The sequence below is a fragment of the Protopterus annectens genome, chromosome 17.part0, assembly GCF_019279795.1.
Source record: "Protopterus annectens isolate FY-2018-M chromosome 17.part0, PAN1.0, whole genome shotgun sequence".
NCBI lineage: Eukaryota > Metazoa > Chordata > Ceratodontiformes > Protopteridae > Protopterus > Protopterus annectens.
This window is the reverse complement of record NC_056751.1, coordinates 347,341,756-347,364,802: the sequence shown is the minus strand read 5'-3', so window position 1 is coordinate 347,364,802 and position 23,047 is coordinate 347,341,756. Positions and strand designations below refer to the sequence as shown.

Sequence of the window (23,047 nt, the reverse complement as noted above, 5' to 3'; positions counted from 1 at the left end):
TGACATGCTCGACAAGCCATGTTGCTTAACTAGGGATGGCTTGCACCTGTCACCACTGGGCTTTCGGATATTGGCAAAGGCTCTTGCCACCCCCATAGTGCCTTTTTTAGGCAAGGCTCAAAAGTCAAACCCACCCCCATAGACAGCACAAGGAACAAGAAACTAAGGGTAATTATGCTAAATGTCAGAAGTCTTAACCTCAAGATGCACGCACTCAAAGCTCTCCTCAGTATGGAGAACATAGATATCTGTGCAGTGACAGAAACCTGGTTCAAGGCTCTAGAGAGCACCACAGCACTACCAGGCTATACCTCATATCATGCTTTTCGGCCCCAAAACCCGGACCGAACCACAAAAGGAGGGGGAGTTTCCATATTTATCAAGGATATCCACACCTCCAGGTTAGTGGCATTGCACGAAGTATCGGAGACCATCCGTGTGCAACTAACAGTAGGCAAGACTGCTTTTCAGTTTATAGCATCCTACAGACCACCCTCTTAAAGTCAGGCATCCCACTCGGCTTTCCTGAAAACATTGGAGAACATGAAGATCTCTCCGAACACCATTATATTGGACGACTTCAACTACCCAAACATTGACTGGGAGCACTAATCAAGCCCCAGCACCTTCACCCAAAGGTTCCTGGAAATTATACACTCAAATGCTATGGAACAACTAGTCACCACTCCCACAAGAGGGGACAACATACTAGACCTGATCATTACCAACATGGGGAATATATGCTCCACACCAGAAGTATATCCCTCATTGGTAAGATCAGACCATAAATTAATTTCACTGGATGTCCACATCCCGACCCCACCCCCAGCCCAGAAAACCACAGTGAAAAACTTCTCAAAAGTGAACTTCTCACTTCTCAAAACCAAAGTGGAATCCTTCAAGGCCCCAGGGCCAGTGGAAACTATGGCCCAAACTGCAGAATCCTATATAAACGCATTCTACGGACATCTCCAGGAATGCATGGATCATGCTATCCCAAACAAAACCAAGACCCAATCATCCAAGGGCAGGTGTCCAGTCTGGTGGACCCCTGCCATAAATAAACTGTACAACAGAAGGAGGAAGCTACTACACGATGGAGCAAAATCCCTAAAAGGGAAGGCATCTCTGATCAGTACTAGCAAAAAATTACGATCCCTCATAAAATCCTCCAAGGCCAGCTTCGAGAGAAAAATTGCACAGGACACCAAAGACAATCATAAGGCTTTTTTCAGTTATGTTAGGAACCTGGGATGCAACTCCCAGACTTGTTCTGAGTTGATTCTAAACAACAAAAAATACACTGAACCCACAGACATTGCCAATATCCTGGCAGACAGGTTCAGTGCAAAGTTCTCCACCCCCCCCCCCCCAAAAGAACAAGTATCTATCCCGGCAGAGGGCTGCCTCCCAAACATCTCTGATGCTCAGGTGAAGGCTGCCCTCTACAAAGCAAAAAACACTGCTTCCATGGGACCAGATGGCGTCCCAGGTTGCGTCCTACATGAACTCCAAGAGGAACTAATCCCTCAAATAAAACAGCTATACAATCTCAGCCTCACTACAGGATATGTGCCCACAGAATGGCGTACAGCAACAGTGGTCCCACTCCACAAAGTTGGAGCCTCTACGGACCCTGAAACTATCGCCCCATAAGCCTGACTAGCTTAGTCTGCAAGGCTATGGAGAGGATCATCATGGAGCTCATAAACAAAGACATTGGGGACCTACAGACACTAGATCCTACCCAGTTCGGCTTTGTCAAGGGCAACTCAGAATGCTTCAGCAACCTGGTAACAGGAGTAATGTTTTTTTAAAAAGTCAAGATGACAACATCCTGGTAAGACTCCTTCATTAGGAACTCAAAAGTAAGTTCCAACCTGTTTACACCAGTGAAAATTCCATGAGAAACTACATCACAGATTAAGAAATGGGATATACTGTGATGCCATCTACAGTATTGTCTCTGAATGATAAAATCATCAAAGTGTCAACAGAAAATTACCATTATGTGAATAACTACAACAATAGGTAGTGTCGGTTCCATCTGGGGGCCATTACACAGTACAGCTTGTTTAAGAGGGTAGGAAAGATAACCTTATTAAACATCTTATAAGAGGACTACAACATACATGCACAATTCATTACATTTACAAAAACGTTCAACTGCTCTCTCTGACCCATCTGCTAGACTGTAGATGCAATAATTTTAGAATGCTTTTCAATACATTTTAGAAGGTTCTTCTAGATTGCAAAAGTAATAGTTTTAAAACCAGAAACACACAAACAAGTTATATTCATGTTGGTGCCAGCAAGCAAGAATGAAACCATAAATCCAATAGCTGCTGTAAGGGGGAAAACAGTGAACAATACACATGGTTTTACTGTGTACATTTGTTATAGGGAGGCTAACACAATCCTCTGATAAATATAATCTACTTCTGGGAGATATGAATTCCCTAATCTAGTTCTGAGTGAAGATAGTCACTCACCCCCATGCCCAAAATACAGGATCACATATCACTGTTCAAAACAGACTACTACAATTTTGTTTTCCTTTGCTGGATAGGCAATCAGTGACTTCCTCTCAGACAAGAACAATCACAAGCATGTATACAATCTTCCAAAGCCAAGATACCAGCATTCCAGACTAAAATTTTAGAAAATGTTGTTGGCTTTGTAAACTGAAGCTTACTCAGGCACAACCTAGTCACAAAGCATGATATGATCAGCACATCCACTGCAGACATAGCAGCATAAATGGAAAAAAATAAAATGGAAATGCTGTGCAATCCTAGCTGCCATATCAGTAATAAAATGTGACACTAATTGCTGAATCACTCACAGCTATAGCTCTATCAATGTGATTTCTCAGTCTGATTGTAACACTTAAAGTTACCTCAAAACAAGTGTTATAGAAACTTGTCTTAAAGAGGAAGCAGTCTGGCATTAATAATGCAAAGATTCATTACTCACTTACGCTGAAAGTGTCCCATCTTCCGCTCGTTTCTTCCCGCTTGCGAATCCGTCCGTTTCAGTTCCCGCTCGTGGTCCCATTTTCCGCTTGCGAACCTCAAAACCATCCATCCATGTGAGTTCCCGCTTGCAAAACTTCAAAATATGTGCGCGATGATGTCAGCACGCCCGCGACCGTTCTTCTTAAAGAAGAATGCATGATGTCAGCACGGACTTCTTTCTTCTTAAAGAAGAATGTCCAAAAAAAAAAAACAAAAAACTTTTTTTTTAAATTAGAACATTAGTCTGCCGATTCCAGGGGGGTGCAAGTGCACCCCCTTGCACCTGCCTGCGGGCACCCTTGTCGGAATGTATGATCTATGAATCAGGGCAAACAATGTGGTTAAAGATGAGGAAATGAGAATAAACACTGTCTCTTGAGAAGTAGTGAATGAATATTGACTAGAATGGGTCATGTTACATGATACAATATTAGATTTTCTATTGTGGACAACAGTCTTGCAGGAGAAATGGAGTAGCTCAATAAAAGGGTGTCAAAACTGGTTGGAGCCCAAAACATGACAAAATGGTTTTAGTCAGACTCCAAGGCAATCCTCTCCACTTTACAATAATGCAAGTTTGTGCTCCAGCTATAGATGCTGAAGTCAAGAAAGATTACCAGTTTTATAGGTTCATAGGTAAGTACTAGGCTATCTGCTCGAGGGCATCTATAAGCCTAGCCAGAATGTGTTGGCTTTTGCCACCCCCTTAGATTAGTTCCCTGTGCCTCGGTCCAGCAGAGCCATTAGTTCCCTGTGCCTCTGTCCAGCAGAGCCACTGCAGTGATCCCCGGGGTAAATTTTCTGTTTCCCATGAACTCGTCAAGGATTCTCTTGAAGAGTGTTAGTGAGGGGCTCTGCCTAATGCAGATTGGAATCCTGATGTTCATCGTGCATACAGCTGCAGTCATAACAGATGGGTTATCCTGCCATCAGGCGGGTCCTCGGTCGGCCGAATTCCAAAGTCTAGGTCCGGTGTCGGTTGTCGTCGCTTCTTCCCTGACGTCAGTGCGGCAGTGGTATAAAAGAGGCAGCCGACGCCATATTCTCCAGTCTTTCTTGCCGCACGGTGCCCGAAGCAGAAGCAGTTCACAAGTGCCGGTCGGCCAGCTCCTGAGATTTAAGAAAGTATTTCAGCCAAAGTCTTCTTGAAAGCTAAGTACCCCATTGGGGAAACTTTTCTTGCCCCAGACCGATGTCAGACAAAGTTAATAATTGCATTTCTTCTGGGAAGCAAATACCGCATAAGGATTTCCACTCTTTCTGTATACCTTGCTTAGGCCCAGACCACGCCGTCTCGGCCTGCCGTTTCTGTGCTAGATTCAATAAACGCACTATTAAGCGTCGGGTGGAGTTCGCCCTTCACTTTTTCGGCAAAAAATGTAATTATATTATGTCGTCGGATACTTCGACTCCAGTTTTGAGCAAAAAACGCAAAGATAAGGACCGACATACGAGGTCCGCACCACCTACTGAATCCACGCTAAGGCCGACTACCGGTTTTCCGGTACTCAGCGAGGTGCCTACACAGCCCCTGACTACCGATGACAATGCATTACCGGTGTCTTCAGTACCCGAGGTCGCAGGCTCCTCGGCCCCCATTTCTACTACACATCCCGACACCACTTCTGTCGGGGAAACTCAGAATTTAGACAGGCCTTCCATTTCTCAAGGGGTCTTCAGGCCTTCCTCCTTCTCTATTAAAGCCTTCACTAAATCTAAAGCAGCCATGAAAACCAAAAAACAGGTTCTTCAGACTCCCTCTCAAGGCACCATGCCTAAAAAACAGATGCTTAAAATAGCTGAGGATTTGATTACTCTTATCAGGGGTTCTCAACCCCCCTCTGACAAAAGGCCCAGATTAGAGGAAGACTACCCTTCCTCAGATCAAGCTTCTATTACCTCAGAGCTATCTGAGGACCAGGATTATGCCTATTCTCCATTCGAAGACTCTGATGCAGAGGAGTCTATTCCCTCGGTCTCCCCCCCTGAGGACTTCTCTTTTGGGGAAACCCTGCATACATTGAGGGAACACTTTCATTGGGAAGGCCAAGATTACTCAGACTCCAAGAAAAGGCTCAGGGAATTTCTTCTGCTCCCTCAGCATAGGCCTCTGGCTATCCTTCCTGTTTTAGATATATTGGATGATGTGTACACAGAAGCCAGCCTTAATCCAGATTCTTTGCCTCCAGCTCCTGTTAAACCAGACAGGTATTACCGGGTTCCTGATTCCCACCAGTTCCTATATAAAAGCCATACTGCTGACCCAGAAACAATTTCACAGGGTCCCAAGGGAATTAAGGCCTCTACTGCTAAAAACCCATTACCTTCAGAGAGAGATTCCAGAGCTTTAGAAAGGTGGGGGAAAAAGGTGTACACCTCGGCCACTTTAACCATGAGGGCATTAAACTGTCAGTTCCATATGTTAAAGTATCAACAGTTTTTGTTATCTCAACTGAAAAGCAAGATGACACAACCAGAACAGCCAGATTTAAAAGAGTTGCAGGATTTGTTGCATGGTGCAGAGCAAGTGGGTAAATATACCTTGCAGTGTGGTTTTAATGCTTTAGAGGCCTCATGTAGAGCTGCTGTTACGGGGTCTGTTATACGTAGGCATGCTTGGCTCAAAGAGCAAACCTTACCAGATCATGTCAAAGCTAAATTATTAGATGCACCTCTTCAAAAAGATGTATTGTTTGGTGTTAAAGCTGAGGAGGTGCTAAAGAAAATGGAGGAAAAAGCGAAATCAATGCAAACAGTGAAAGATTTCCTGCAGGTACAGCCTCCATGTTTCAGCAGAAACTGGCCTTCAAAAAATTGGTCCTTTCCAGCCACAGACAGACCTCAAAGGGGCAGATACAGGCACCCAAGGGGTAGAGGGCAACCTCAAGGATCTTTCAGAGCCAGACAGTGGCAAGCAGCAACCCCAAGAGGTGCAGAAGATAGATCACAGTCTTTTAGAAAACAGACACAATGACTTCCCCCTACACCTGCCAAGCAAAGCTTTAATGGCAGCACCTTTGGGCGGAAAACTGACATTATTCTCAAAAAACTGACATATTGTTACAAAAGACAAATGGATTCTGGACATTATAGACATAGGCTACAGGTTCCACTTTCACACCCTTCCAAAAATGAGAGGCATGCCAAACCTGCCACAAAATCAAAGGGCAGAGGCACAAAAACAAGTTTCAGCTCTCATGGACATGAAAGCAATTCAAGAGGTACCTGCAAAAGAACAAGGTCAAGGGTTTTATTCCAGACTATTCCTGGTACCGAGGAAAGACAAAGATTGGAGACCTATCTTAGACCTATCCATCCTAAACACATATCTACAGGTGCCAAAATTCAAGATGCTCACATTACAGCAGCTTCTTCCCATGCTGGGCAAGGAGTCTTGGCTGGTAACATTGGACCTCAAGGAGGCATACCTGCATGTCCCTATCAGACAAGATTGCAGAAGATAGCTCAGATTTCTTGCAGGTTCAACCCATTACCAATTCTCTGCATTGCCCTTTGGCTTATCTACTGCACCCAGAGTGTTTACGAAATGCCTGGCATCAGTAATCGCCTTCTGCAGACTACAAGGGATACAAATCTACCCATATCTGGACGACTGCCTGATCCAAGCGGACAGCAAGGACATACTACTGCAGCACCTGGCGTTTGTAATAAAACTGTTGAACTTCCTGGGATACACAGTCAACAAAAAGAAATCAAAACTAATATCCTCTCAACAAATAATTTTCCTGGGTGCCAGCTTGGATACAACCACCCAGATGGCCTACCTCACGCCAGACAAGCAAGGGCAAGTGTCTCAATACTTCAGAAAAATGGCAACTTACACCAGGCTAACTGCAAGGAAAGTCTTGCAGGCTCTGGGATTCATGGCATCTTGCATCCTACTAATCCCATGTGCAAAGCTGCATATGAGGAAACTTCAATGGTACCTGAAAAACTTATGGTCTCATCACAGCCACAGCTTGGAAGCAATTATACCACTCATTCCATGCCTTCAAAAGGAATTTTTGTGGTGGACTCAAGCTTGCCAAAGAAACACAGGTCTCCCTTTCTGTGTACCTCAAGCAACTCAAATCATCACAACAGACGCCTCAGACTACACCTGGGGAGCACACATGACAGACAGTGCATTCAGCAAAAATGGACCCGAAAAGAGAAGCACCTTCACATCAACCAAAAGGAAATGCTAGCCATGCAAAAGGCTATTATGACCTTCAAAGACCTACTGCATCCAGGCCAGCTATTGATAAGGACAGACAACACCACAGTGATGTGGTACATAAACAAACGGGGGAACTCATTCATACCCCCTGTGCAGGCAAGCCATGACCCTATGGAACACAGCACTGGAATTGCAAATTCAACTACAGGCACAATTCCTGCCAGGGAAGGAAAACACACTGGCAGACAACCTAAGCAGAAATATGACAGATCCGCACGAATGGAAGTTGCATCCTCAAGTTTTCACAAAGATAACTCAGGCATGGGGACAGCCAGACATAGATCTCTTTGCTACCCACAGAAATTGCCAGTTGAAAAAATTTTGTTCAAGGACCTATCATCCACAGGCCTGGAAAGTGGACGCACTTTCCTTCAATTGGGCAACATTGACAGTCTATGCCTTCCCGCCTCTTCCTCTGCTGCCCAAAGTTCTATTGAAAGCCAGAGCAGAGAGGCCAAAAATGATTCTCATTGCTCCAGACTGGCCAAGACAACACTCGTATCTGCTCCTGAAGAGCCTGACACATTCCCCACCATGGATCCTACCTCTAGTCTCCCTTCTGTTGTCCCAGCACAACTACAAAACCCTTCACAGCAATCTCAAAACTAAATCTAGCTGCATGGAGAATTCCTTGATTTCCCAACAGTTTCTCCTCTCCAAGGAGGTGCAGGATGTCATCTTGGAGGCCAGATGACCCTCTACTAGAAAGGCCTACTCCGCCAAATGGAAGCGATTTTGTGCCTGGAATCAAGAAAAGGGACAGAATCCTTGGGTAATAAATATACTTCAAATTTTACAGTACCTAGCTGAGATGTTAAACAATGGACTTTCCTTCTCCTCCATCAAGATCCACGCTTCAGCCATTTCTGCACAATACAACACAGATCCTCCTTTATTCTCTCACCCTCTCTTAAGGCAGTTCCTCAGAGGGGCAAAGAATATAAAACCCCCAAGGAAACCACCAGTCCCTGCTTGGGACCTCAACTTCGTATTGGAAAAGCTGACCCTTCCTCCATTCGAGCCAGCTTCTTCAACAGAGTTACAGTACTTGTCATGGAAAACAGTCTTTCTTCTGGCTATCACCTCAGCACACAGGGTTTCGGAGCTACAGGCCCTCATGGCTGTGCAACCATTCATCATTTTCCATCAGGATAGAGTTTCCTTATGAACCAACCCTACCTTTATGCCAAAGGTAGTATCCAGTGTAGCTTTGAATCAGACTATCCACTTACCTACCTTTTATCCTAATCCACAACACAAAGGGGAAAGACTACTACATTCCTAGGACATTCACAGACAACTTTGTTACTATTTGGACAGAACAAAGCCATTCAGGAAATCTGAGCAACTCTTTGTGTCCTATGCAGCAGGTGCTCAGGGAAAGGCTATTTCCAAACAGACAATTTCAAAATGGATAGCCCACTGCATGCACTTTTGTTACTCATTTCATGGAAAAACTGTGCCTGCATGCATCAGATCCCACTCCACCAGAGCCACAGCTACCTCTGCAGCCTTCCTCAGGGGGGTCCCAACCAAGGACATTTTGGAAGTAGCCACCTGGAGTTCAGTGCACACTTTCTCCAAGCACTATCACCTCTCACTATACTCAAAATCTAGAGCGGGCTTTGCCACGGCAGTCCTGCAGGGCATCCTAGCTCCTCCTAGTTCCACTTAGTGACTACCACCCTTACTTAGCTTTGGGATTCTACCCATCTGTTATGACTGCAGCTGTATGTACGATGAACATAGTACAGTTTTGTACCTACCATAAATGTAGATGTTCGAGTGCTCATACAGCTGCAGTCCAGGTTTCCCTCCCTCCATTCCCCTCTTAGGACAGGCCTTATGACAAACACTTTTCATATAACCTTTTGGGGGTATTCTTTTATGGTGTATTTGCTTGCAACTACTGTTTTTGATTTATGAACATTGCATCTTTGCATAACATTATATTTGCCTACCTTTTGGGGGCACCTGACATCTGGGGCAAGAAAAACTGAAGAATATGGCGTCGGCTGCCTCTTTTATACCCCTGCCGCACTGACATCAGGGAAGAAGCGACGACAACTGACGCCGGACCAAGACTTTGGAATTCGGCCGACCGAGGACCCGCCTGACGGCAGGATAACCCATCTGTTATGACTGCAGCTGTATGAGCACTCGAACATCTACATTTATGGTAGGTACAAAACTGTACTTTCCAGAGCATGGAGAGTCTCTGGGACAGGAATCTATCCCTCCAGCACGTCCTATTTATCATTGTGGTGAGGTTTAGATCCCTAGACCATGTGGCTCTTGGGGATTTGTTTTTTTTTTAGGTGGAGCATGTCCATCAGTTTTGGGTTGGGAATGGCCTTGTATGTCAATCAGAGATCACCTCTGAGTAAGCGGTATGCAACTGAGTACAGCTGGAGTTTCTTCAGTCGAGCTGCATAGGGCATATGTTTGAGGCCAGTAATCCTCTTGGTGAGGTACTTCTGTGGTCTTTCCAGCTGTTGCAGGTGTCTTGTAAGGTGCATCCCAAATGGGGCATTGTACTCTATGATGGGTCTGATGAGTGATGAGTAGAGGGGCACAATAACCTCTTTTGTTCTAGATGCAAACTCTTTTTGATTAGGTGGGCCACATAGAAGGATTTTCTAACCACCTTGGCAATATGATTATCAAAGGAGAGATTACTATCTACTTGGGTCCCCAGATCCCTTATTACATTTTCTGTATTTAGGGGACTACCACGTATGTGGTAGTTTGCGGGCACTTTGTTTTTTCCAAAGGGGATGACTTTGGCATTTAGCTTGAGGCCATGATTTTGACACCAGGTATCCGTCTCAGTGAGACCCTTCTGGAACATGTCTGTATCAGCCAGAGAGTCAGTTATGGCCCCCAGTTTGCAGTCATCTGCGAACTTGGTCAGCCATAGTGTTCCTGTTCTTGCCTCTACCTCTGACAAGTATATATTGAACAGGAGGGGTCCCAGGACTGAGCCCTGGAGGACGCCACTTGTAACTGGTTTAGAGTGAGACCTAGAGCCTGCAACTCGCACCATGTGGGTTCTGTCTGTGAGCCAACTGGCAACCCATCTCGTGATGTAGGGGTTTATTTTCAGGCTGGTGAGCTTGTCTATAATACCAGAATGGGGAATGGTGTTGAAAGCCTTTGTGAGGTATAGGTAAGCTGTGTGGAACTCCTTTCCCTCGTCTAAAGCCTTGGTAACTGTCTCAGTGAAGTCCACCAGGTTTAGGAGGCATGATCCTTAACCTTAACAAAAGCCAAACTGGGTAGGATCCAAAGTTTGAGGGTTCCCAATGTCTCTGTTAATGAATTCCATGATGACGTGCTCCATAGCCTTGCAGACCAGGCTAGTCAGGCTTATGGTGCGATAGTTCCCGGGGTCCGTTGTGGCTCTACCTTTGTGGAGCGGGATAACTATTGCTGTGTGCCACTCTATGGGTACATAGCCTGTAGAGAGGCTGAGTTTGAACAGTGTGTTTAGGTGAGGGGTTAGTTCATTTTGGAGCTCGTGTAAGACACAGCCTGGGACACCATCTGGTCCCATTGAAGCTGTAGTTTTGGCTTTGGATAGGGCTGTTTTAACCTGTGTCAGTGATTGCCAGGGCACTACATTCTTCTGGTATGGTTATGGGCCCTTTAGGGGGTGAGAAGGGGGTGAAGTTTGCACTAGACCTGTCTGCCAGAATGTTGGCAATATCAGTCGGTTCAGTGTATTTTGTGCCATTCTGCACTAACTCAGACCAGATCTAAAAGCTAAAGAACGCTTTGTGGTTATCTTTGGAGTCCTTGGCAATTTTTCTTTCGAAGCTAGCCTTGGATGATTTTATGAGTGATCGTAGTTTCTTGCTGATACTGATCAGGGATGTCTTTCCTTCTTGGGATTTTACTCTTTTCTGCACTAGTTTCCTCTTTCTATTGTATAGCTTGTTTATGGCAGAGGTCCACCAGACTGGTTTCCTTTTTTTGGAGGAGTGAGTCTTGGTTTTGCTTGGGATAGCACGATCCATGCATTCTTGCAGGTGCTCATAGAGTGCCTTTGTAAGGGATTCAGCAGCTTGGACAGCGTTGTCCTTTAGCATGGGGGCTGTGAACCTTTCCACATTGGTCTTATGTAACATGAAGTTTGCCTTTGAAAAGTTTTTCATGGTGGTTGATGCCCACTTTTTCAGGATCTGAAACACATTCTGGATATTTCTTAAAATAAATATATTACATTCATCATAGTTAATTGGAACGCTAATGTTGGTGGTCAGAGAATAACTGGAATAATTGGCAAGATTTGACTGTAGCGTATGAAGTGAAGCTTAAATTAGAAGAATTCTGACATGATAGCTCACTGGACATAGCAAACGCTCTCTTTCAACAGCCTAAAAGATGGCTTTATCCAAGAATATCACCACATGGTCAGCATCAAGATTAAGACTGATAAGTACTTTATAGTCCGAGATGGAAGACCACTATATAGACAGCAAAACAAAGTCTAGAGCTGACTGTGGCTTGGACCATCAGTTTCTCATCAGAAAGTTTAAAATCAAGATTAAACAGCAGGAAAAGATCAATGCTAGTTGGGTACATGTTCCACAGTATTCCATATAAATATGAAGTGGAAGTGAAACATATTTAAAGATTATGCACCAAGGTTTTGTTTGCCTCTTTTTCTGTATTTTATTTTCATCACGTAAAGTGGGCATTCTGTTTCTAAAATATTTATTTGTTTGACATTTGTTAACTGGGTTAGTTCGACTGGGCGGCAGCCCTTTTTCAGCATTGGCCCAAGGAGAAAAGCTCCAAGTATTACATATAGCAAAAGTAATCTAATGACAGATTAAGCTATAACTTTTAAAGTAAACAGAAAAAAAAGCTAGAACACGACCAATGACTTAATACACAATAACGTTCAAAAGTTATATACTGTACTGAGAAGAAGAAAACTAAACAAAAAACTGACATACATGTATAATAGAGTGGAAGACCAATAATATAAAAAAATGTACATTATATACCAGAGGAAATGCCAAGACACAGGTCACTTTAGAAAGAGAGACGGTGGAGAGAGATTATTGCAGGATTATTATAGGAGTATTGGAGGAGTAAAGAGGAATATAGTTTTAAGTTGGGTGATTGCATGAACATGACTATGAGTTACAAAGGGCATCTCTGAGAGCTGTTTTAAAAGATGTAGGGTTTGTGATGGATCAAACACAAAGCATTAGTTTATTCCAGGAATTTGCCACAGAGTAAATGTAGAGGATTTTGCTGATATTTTTATTGGGTGCATATACTTTCAGAAGATGCTGTTGTGTGCTATGGAGGGCTCAGCTGGGAGTGTAGGCATGGATGAGAGAAGAGAGGGAGGGGCTGGATTAGGGTTCTTGTAAGACAGAATGAGCCATGAGAAACTGAGGAAGCTGGATCTGATGATGAAATTGCAGCCTGCAGTTTTTTAAGGATAGGCAGTGGTGAGAGCAGTAGGGGAGGTTAGAGGCGAATCTAGCAATTTTATTGTAGGTGAGTTCCACTTTTGACAAAAGGTTGGATTGGAGGTGTGTAAGAATAGGGGCTGCATAAAGGGGGAGTAAAAAAGATTATGCAAGGGAGAGCTTAGAAACATTTGTGAGGAATTTTTTTGTGTCTATATACAAGGCCTAACTTTTGATGAGTCTTTTTAATGGACTGTTGAGTATGTAGATCAAACATTAGCTGGACATCAATAATAACTCTAAGGAGTTTTGTGTGAGGTTCAGCAGAAATGATAGTGTTATTTAGGGAGGAGATAGTAAAGGTAGGTTTAAGATGTTTGAGAGTTTTGAGGAGGAATAAGAGAAGTTTTGTTTTCTTAGGGTTAAACAGACGGTTGGAAGTTAATCATTTTTTGATTGAATGCAAAGACTTTTGGCTGAGGATTTGAGGATGAGAGATATTGTCAGAGCAGGAGATTAAGGGTGATGTGCAGAGCTGTAGTAACTACAGAGGGATTAAACTGATCAGTCACAGCATGAAGTTATGCGAAAGAGTAGTGGAAGCTAGGTTAAGAAGGGAGGTGATGATTTAGTGATCAGCAGTATGGTTTCATGCCAGGAAAGAGCACTACAGATGCGATGTTTGCTCTGAGAGTCTTAATGGAGAAGTACAGAGAAGGTCAGAAGGAGTTGCATTGTGTCTGTGTGGATTTAGAGAAAGCATATGACAGGGTGCCTAGAGAGGAGTTGTGGTATTGTATGAGGAAGTCGGGAGTGTCAGAGAAGTATGTAAGAGTGGTACAAGATATGTACGAGGGTAGTGTGACAGCGGTGAGTTCTGCGGTGGGAATGATGGATGCATTTAAGGTGGAGGTGGGATTACATCAAGGATCAGCTCTGAGCCCTTTCTTATTTGCAATGGTGATGGACAGGTTGACAGATGAGATCAGACAGGAGTCCCCATGGACTATGATGTTTGCAGATGACATTGTGATCTGTAGTGAGAGTAGGGAACAGGTGGAGGCAGCCCTGGAGAGGTGGAGATATGCTCTAGAGAGAAGAGGAATGAAGGTCAGCAGGACTAAGACAGAATATATGTGTGTGAATGAGAGGAAGGATAGAGGAATCGTGAGGATGCACGGAGTAGAGGTGGCGAAGGTGAATGAGTTTAAGTACTTGGGATCAACAGTTCAGAGTAATGGTGAGTGTGGAAGAGAGGTGAAGAAGAGAGTACAGGCAGGATGGAGTGGGTGGAGAAGAGTGTCAGGAGTAATTTGTGACAGACGAGTACCAGTAAGAGTGAAAGGGAAGGTCTACAAGAGGGTAGTGAGACCAGCTATGTTATACAGGTTGGAGACAGTGACATTGACAAAAAGGCAGGAGTCAGAGCTTGACGTGGCAGAGTTGAAGATGTTAAGATTTGCACTGGGTGTGACGAGGATGGACAGGATTAGGAATAAGTATATTAGAGGGTCAGCCCAGGTTGGAAGGTTTGGAGACAAAGCCAGAGAGGCAAGATTACGTTGGTTTGGACATGTTCTGAGGAGGGATGCAGAGTATATTGGGAAAAAGATGCTAAGGATGAAGCTGCCAGGTAACAGGAAAAGAGGAAGGCCTAAGATAAGGTTTATGGATGTGGTGAGAGAGGATATGCAGGTGGTTGGTGTGACAGAGCAAGATGCAGAGGACAGGAGGAAATGGAAACAGTTGATCTGCTGTGGCGACCCCTAATGGGAGCAGCCGAAAGAAGAAGGAGATGATTGTGGAATCATCAGCATACTGTGTAACTGAAAAGAGTGGAGAGGAAGAATGGAGGTAATTAATAAAGATATTGAATAGTAGGGGTCCAAGGATGGAGCCTTGTGGTACCCCTGTCTGTACCTGTAATACATGTAACAAGGGAGAGAGATTAGATTGCCATTTAACTGCTTGGAATCTATTAGAGAGGTAGCTGGAGAACCATGAAAGAACAGTGTTAGAGACATTAAAGTAGTTAGTTTGGATAGTAGTAGTCTGTGTGAGAGAGTGCCAAAAGCTTTGGAGAGATCCAGAAATAGGCAATAGACTAACTTATTATTGTCACAAGAGTAGGTGATAGCATTTGTGAAGGATGTCAGAGCAGTAGTTGTACTGTGTTTTGGGTGTGCTGTGTGGGGGAACAGTGATTTTCAAGCAGAAGGTGATTGAGGAGCTGTTTATGAATACATTTTTCTAGGATTTTTGATAGGGGAGATAAGATGGCAGTCAGTATGAAATGTGAGGGGTCAGTTGAGATACTGCCTTTGTGTAGTGGTATGACATAAAATTTTTTCCAGATGTCAGGCACAATGTTTTGTTTGATGGATCTATTTACTAAATTGGAGCTGGGGTCTTATTCTTCTTCTTCTTTCGACTTTTCCCGGTTAGGGGTCGCCACAGCGGAACTCCGGTCCGCTAATGATTGTCAGTTGATTTTTACGTGCTGGCTTGCCGGGCCTAATGCACAACCTTCAACAAAGGAATGCCCATCCATGCATGTCAATACACAGAAGACGCTCTAACTGAGAATCGAACGGGCAACGTCTAACTGTGAGGTGACAACGCTACCGCAGCACCACCACCGCAGTTCAAATTGGAGCTGGGGTAAGCAATAGAAATTGAGGAGGAAGGTTGTTGACTGATGGTGAACATGTTTTAAGTTTGGCAAGAAGTGATTTGATATAAGATGTAGGGATGGGTTTAAAAGAAAAAGGGGATGTTTGAGTAGATGGAGGGTGTGGTGTTGGTAATAGTGTCATTTTTGGTTAGATTACGGCTAGACTCAATGAAGAAGGAATTTAGAAAGGTAGCTGTATCTGCGGAAGACTTATTTGGACAAGGGTTGGGTGATGATGGGGTACCAGGATGTAGCAGCTTATTAACAGATTGTCACAATTTTTGGGTGTTGTTGTGGGGGTTGCTTAGTGGTTTATGAAAAAAGTTCTGCTTGTTGAGGGTGACCTTTTGTTGGTTAAATTGCAGACTTCTCTATAAGTTTGAAGATCGGTGGAAAATTTGGATTTTTTCCATTTTTTTCCACACACAATCCCTCTTGCTCTTAATGGTTCTAGTGACTTTAGTTAACCAGGGGGCATAGAGACTTTTGATTCTTAGTTTTCTGTTGGGAGTGAGGGAGTTGTGTGTGTCTAGAAATATATTGTTGCTTGCCATGACTGCATCCTCCAAGGGGAGGTTGTAAAGGAAGGACCAATTAGTTGAGGAGAGCAAGTGGTTGAAGGTATCTGGGTTGAAACTGGAGAGTTTACGGCAGTCCTTGTATTGCTGGCATTTGTGCAGTTGAGGTGAGTGTCTAAGTATGCAGGTGGGGTGGTGGTCACTTAGGGTATCAGGTAGGGTAGAGGGGGTTGTGATAGAGGTTAGGATTGGAGATGATGACCCAGTCTAGAATGGAGCCAGATTTGAGTGTTTATTTAGACAAGTAGAGGTTGTGATTAGCTGGGAGAAACCATAGAGGTTAATAGAGGTGTTGGGAGAATCATGCCAAGAGTACTCCAGTCAATGTTAACGTCACCCAAGACAACTGTTTCATAAGAGATGGTTTGAGAGATCCAGGAGAGAAGGTATTTCCAGACAGGGATGTTATTGCCTGGGGGGATGTAAATAGATGCTATAGCTAGTTTTTGTGATTGTTCAGTTTACATTTGACAATGAGAACCTCAGCAGGGTGGAAGTTGGGAAGCGGAATTGGTAGAGGGTAGAAGGAGAGCTGAGTAGAGAATAACAACACCTCCACCTTTTTTTTTCTAGTCTGTCTTGTTGGAAGATGTTATAGCCTGGGGAAGAAATACTGAGTCTGATATGTAAGTTTTAAGCCAGGTTTCAGAGAGGGTGAGAATATCTGGAGTGTGTAGGGAGATACATGCATGAAAATGGGGTATTTTTGTTCATGATACTTTGAATGTTTATAAGTAGAATAGATAGGGTTTTAACTTATTTGAGTTTGAGAGACTGAGAGGTTGTACTGGGAGTAGAGATAGGGTGAGAGGAGTAAGTGGCAAGTGGGGAGTTGTGGTCAGGTCCTGGGTTGGGGTGAATGTCACTTGAAAATAGTAGGATTAGGATGAATATTTTGAGACATATATGAGGTGGTTATCATACAAATATTTTTTTATTTTACTTTTGAGGGGGGGAGTGTGGGTAGTGGAAACAAGTTTAGTTTATGCAAGGCGTAGTCAGAAAAATGAAAAAGTGAAGGGGATATAGAGAAAGAATGGGCCGACAGAGAGGTTGGATTGGAAGTAGGAACTAGTGGGTGAGTAGTGTCTGTGTGTTAAGGAGCACTGATAACAGGTGGCAATGAAGGTGAGATAGAAAAAAAGAGTGGAAAGTATAATAAGTTGGAGGCTGTTGGAGTACTTTAGGTTTGGGGGAGACATAGTTGGGGTGGGAAGGGAAATAACTACAGTCTAAGAGCAAAGAGTTAGAGGGAAGGGGTGAATTGAGAGATTATTCGGAGTGGAGATTTTGGTAAAAGAGATATGGGGGTGAGGAAAAAGATAAGGGGTTTGGTGTTGTGCTTACAGTAAGTATAAATACTGTAGAAGGTGTGGAAATACAAGCCAAACAAAAAGAGCCACTGAGAAACATACAATAACTGGAGATATCATAAAAGGTGTAGGCAGTGTTGGGCTGGATTGAGGAGGTGAAGTTCATTTCAGGCTGGGTGGTGAATTAATTCCTTACTGAAGGTTATAGCAGCAGTATCACCCTAGAAAACAGGAAGAATAGGAGAACATTACGCATTAGTTAGTCAGTGAATACAAATGTTAACACAGGGATTAAAGAGACCAGAGAAGGGGTTAGGCAAGTTACAGTGGGAGTTACAGTAAAAAGAAACAATAGACTGTTACCTAAGTAAAAGAAATAAGGTAGGAAGGCAAATTTTAGGAGAATAAAAAGGAGAAGAGGAGAGAGCAAGTAAATAAATAATATACAAAAAGAAGGCATAAATACGTTAGCAAAGAATCAGCATATAAACAAAATGAGAAGTTATTATATCAGGTTAAATTTGTATAGATAACTCCAGCATCTGAAAATAAATACCTGTGAGCAGCGCAGATAACAGTGTATACAGAGATGTAAATTGACTAAGAAAAAAAAAAAAAACGCCAGCTAGAATAACAAATATATAGCGGTGATTTACAGAGTGAAAAGCCAGAGCAGCATTTAGGCAGCTGAAATCCCTTAGCGCATTTTGTAACAACTTTACATTACAAGCTGCTCACACCAGCAGAAACAGTTTAAAATATGTTTTGGTACTAGAAAGAAGAAATGAAAAGCCCATATAAAGCGGCATTGTTAATGATTAAAATATGCTTTACTACCTAAACCATCTTGCAGATAGCAGAAGCTAATGTATAACATTTCACACACTTAGTTGCAAGTCGCAGATTATATAGTATTAGTAATTACTCAGTGATTTGGAGTGCAGCACATAGTTAACAGTATGTACCATTGACTACTAGTGCCCGAGATAGAGAAAAGAAATGGACCACAGTTTTAATTATCCAATTTATACACTTAAGTGCCTAGAGCAAATATATGAGGATGTAAGGCATGTGTGACCTGAGTGGACAATGATAGACTAGAAAATATTACCGGCACACTAGGCAATGAATAATTCTCAGAAAGACATCTGTCTCAGACAAAACTAGTTTCCCAAAAGGCCATCAATTTAGGACTTGACTATCTGAAGGTTCTACGACTACAAGAGGTTTGATAATAACAGAAACTGTTACCTTATTTTAAAGTTGCAACATCACAAACTGTATAACAAGTTAACTGTAACAACTATTTACAGAACGGCACAACACCCAGACCTGGGAGATGTGTGGAGACAGTAGAGAGACAAGGGAAGCAAAAATGGCGCAAGATGCCGGGAAAGATATTTAAATGTCGCAAAGCATGATGGGAGATACAGAGAGGATAGAAACAAATGCAGTGTTCATACAACATGAAAATGTGTGAGGTGTAATTTTCACTTCATTTACATCAATGAAGTTATATTTATTAAATTTAAGTATATGTTTGCATGTACTGTTTGTCGAGCAGTTGTCCAGTTACTTCCTAATTCTGTGTCATTTGGTGGTACCTTCTGATGATGTCATAAGGGGCAAAAAATAGGACGTTCAGTACCTTGAGGTAGTGAATTGAAGGGAGTCTCAATATGTCAGGAACAGGTACTGAGATCCTGTCACATTCTATGTTATAGAATATCATTAACTATTCTTAGCATAGCCCAAACTTACTCAAGGACTCAGTGGGTCAGCCAATGTTCTCCAGCAGTATGTCAGACCTGGTATTACTGACACACAGGTGGAGCTGCATGGCCATGTGGCTGTCTGGTGCAGGAGATGCATCAGTAGGGTAGCATACCTGCGTTCTCCCAGTACAAGATGAGTGGATTGTCTTGCAGGGCCACTAGTCCACCAGGGAATTAAGTTTGTTTTTGAAAACAGAACATTGCAGTCCATCCCCACAGGGATTTGGGGAATGACTTATACTACATCGAACCATGCATGTTCATGGTCCCAGGCCCCCTGACTCCCTAAGCCAGTAGTACACCTCTACCTATATATGGAACTTTGTACTGCAGGCGATCTGGCTTGATCCTGGGTACTGCCACAGTATGTAGTCCCCTCTAACAGGTCAAACTTCCACCTTAGTGAGAAGCCTATTCAGTTCAATGGAGATTTTTCATTCCAGCACTAATCTAGTCAATGGTGTAATGGCAGCTTGTTTGTACAAAAACAAAGTATCCTCAACTTTAGCTCCTTCGACCATCATACGAGTCAAGCCAACACTCCAGTTAAATGCTGAAGAGCATGTTTAAGTTCCTCCAGTACTCTGCTCACTTTTTATTGAGTTAGATTCTTCAAAAACTTTTTGGTGTCTTTGTCGCCTCCCTTTGGTTGAACTTGTACTTCCTGTTCCATCTGACTGACCATTTCTTCCAACAAAGCTAATATTTTCTGTCTCTTCTGTCAATAAATGAAATTTTCACACCATGTTTTTTACAAATTTGTCTCAAATGAGTTTCTTAAACTTGAAAAAAGTATTAACATTTTAAACTGCAGTTGCAGAATGACCTAAAGAGACTAGTTTTGTACTGGCTGCAAGACTTCTGTTCTGTGAACTTATTCTTACTATTATCTCTTTAAAAAATGATCTTGTTCATAACTGCTAGAAATACTTTGCTTTTCTTTATTAAGATTTGTTTCTGCTTCAGAACCAACTGCAAACTGAAATTGAAGCTGGCAGTGACAGATTATTGAGGGTAATTGTACTTTTTTATGTAACTTACAAAGCTTTCAAATATTTCACCAATTTTAACTTCCAGTTGCTTGAGTGGATCAGTCCATCGATGAACAAATATAGTTGCGAAAGGATCATTGGTTTCACATCTGACCCAAAGGACATTATGCGAGCTGTATGTATTTTAGGTTTTTAGTGTGCAATTAGTGGAAAATCTTGTATATAAAAGTTAGTATTTTGAAATTCAGACCTTTATTGCAAATGTACTGTTAATGTTTAAAGAAAAAAAGCCTATTTTTTATCCTTCAGCATTTGTTCCAAGCAGATAGTGCCACTGTGGTAACATAGTGAAATGGAAAATAAGTTAGCATCTGTCAGTAATTTTACAGTTTGTAATATCTAGTAAGTACCTAATTTCACCACAGCTAACAGTTGTCTATGGGAGAGACTATGAAATGAGTCAGAAACTGCTTTTTTCTATGATAAACGATTTTATCTGGCAGGCAGGAAGACGTTCAAGGAGATCACTCATTAGTCCATTTGACACAAACTGAGTAACAGTGAATGTGGGCTTCTGTTCCTCTTTTTTTACTTATTTTGACTTTTCTTTCTTTTTTTCAGGTGAAGATCTTTATTGCTGTTCTTGATGCTGTAGATCATGGTGTTGCCAGCAGTTTAGGAAAGGAATTCCCCTCTCTGAAACCATAAAAACAAGAGTATGTGGCATGAAAGCCAAGGGAAAGAGAACACAGAGGAGAAGACCTTATTTTTTTTTTGTACTGTTAAAGGCTTCTCTGATGAATGCTGTTACAGATTCACATAGATCTTCAAATATGCAGATGAAGGCACATCAAAGAAATGAGTGGACAACATATCTTCAGAAAGATAGCCTGAGTATGTCACTCTTACACAATCTTTTAAAATATAGTTTAAAGATGAAAGACCGGAGGTGATATAGCTCGGTTGTTAAGGTGCAACACGGAACAAGTCTCATAATTTCATTATGCCTGATGCTGTTCTGTAAAAGGAACTGAAACTAAATGTCAGGTTCAAGGTTCTTGACAGTTGAATATGCATGATACCTGTAAACAAGAGTTGTTGACACTATCACAGCGGAGACGTTTACTAGAAGCAGGATTCTGCTGAAAATTGGATATTACATTGCAGCTGATCTCTTCTGGTACCTCAGACAAAAACACATTAAAAGATGCTACCATTATCAAACATAACGTGGTTCCTATATTTTCAAGATAATCATCATAGAATTGCGATTATTTTGCTACCTCCTTCTTGAGTGCTTTGATTTATATTTTTCTATATGTGTATTAAACATCAGTAGGCCTGTATTCAGTGGGTTTGTTGGGAATTTTATTCAACTATGAACACCTTGAGCTGCTAATTACAGAGGAACTTATGTATATAATATAAAATGCTGAAGGATCTTAGTTTGTACTAAACCCTTAGGTCATTCCCAGAATCCCAGTTCTTTCTGTCAGAACAATTAGGCAGGAATGAAATACTTTATATTATAAGCAATGCATTTGTCTGTGGGCGAGAATAAACTGGGTCTTACCCGTATTTTGTCCTATTTTCCAAGACCCGTTGTTCTAAGTTACAATCAAGCCAAACTTAAAACAGCTAACATACACCAAGTTGAATTTTGTATAAAAATAAAATTTATTAGCACTTAAGAATTCAGTTATTAACTTAATTTCTAGTAGGCATCAGTCAATTTGCTGTGCACCATGAAAGTCAGAAAAACTTTGAATTACCTAAAGTAGTTCTTGGCAGTATGCTAAGGCATGCAACATACCAAGTGGTCAAACCGAATATGAGATTCCAGGGATAAAGCCTTTTGGTCCTTTATGGGCATTGTGAAATAATTATTTGTCGACTCTCTCTCTTTGCGGAGATCCACAAAGTGTGAGTGATACTTCCGAGCACTAGGATCCTGGCTTCTCTTGTCTAAAGTCCAGTTCGTTTGAAAGTAATCCTGGTTAAATGCCTCTGTCTGGCACACTCCACCTTCCTTCACTGACAATAGAGCTACTTTTTGCATTTGCCAGTTCCAGAGCTGGCAAGATGCAATATCACCATCTTTGTTTCCTTTTTCAGAGTGTTGAAGCTATGTCAATCCTTCAGCAAGGCCCTTTTGGTGCCTGTCTGCAAACTGCAGCAAATATGACTGGAGCAAGAAGGTGAATATCTGAAAGTCTGGAGTCTCTGGATGACTGATGTAAAGTCTGACAGAACAGAATGGCTCAGAGTGACTGACCCAAAATGACTGAGTTCAGTTCCACTTCATTGTATATCTTTTCAGGACAGAGAAGGTTTGGAATTTTCTTTGTTCTGTCTCTGCAGTTGATGAAGTCCAGCCTTTCACTAGCTGTTTACCTTACCACAGTGCATTATCTTTTTAATTAATGGCACATCCTGAAAGAAGAGGGAATTGTAGAGACCACTTTCTTTTTTTTAACCTCTTTCTCACCTTTTGACATCTTATTGTCTAAGAAACAGAATGGCATATAGCTTTGTGTATCGGCTCAGAGATTGTATGAGTTGATGGCTGTGCTGAAGGCAGATGTTTAGCAGATAGGTTGCATGCTTTTGTTGCATATTTGTTTCTGAATATTCCAGAGGTCATTTTGCTAGGAAGACATACCTTAATCACATGCATTTTGTTGAAGCCAGGATGCATCTTTTAAGTGGTATAGCTTAATGCCCCTTATTTTTCAGTATTTTTGTTGCATGCTATTCAATGATGTACTAGGAGGTAACATGATTAATACACAGACATATGTGAAAGCAGCATTTATAACTTTGGTGCATAAGCCCTATGTATCCAATGCCTGAGTGACAACAGTAGCAATAACATGTATAGAAATAAACAATTTGTTAAATAAATAAATGAATAATTATTAATGATAATCATGGCTAACAATATCAGTATTACATATATTGATTTTCCTTTTCATTCAAAAAGAATATTTATGCATTTCCCTACAGTCATTGTGAAACTTATAACT

At 42.1% G+C, this 23,047-nt stretch overlaps 1 protein-coding gene across 1 annotated transcript in view; it reads left to right on the top strand.

The window, feature by feature from the left end:
* Nucleotides 1–21,367, top strand: part of SAAL1 (serum amyloid A like 1) — a 579,650-nt gene extending 558,283 nt beyond the window's left edge. The window contains exon 13 of the mRNA XM_044059076.1: nucleotides 20,643–21,367. Within this exon, the coding sequence (XP_043915011.1) occupies nucleotides 20,643–20,729 (87 nt within the window). The 3' untranslated portion in view covers nucleotides 20,730–21,367. The remainder of the gene's footprint in view (nucleotides 1–20,642) is intronic.
* Nucleotides 21,368–23,047: the final 1,680 nt, after the last annotated feature.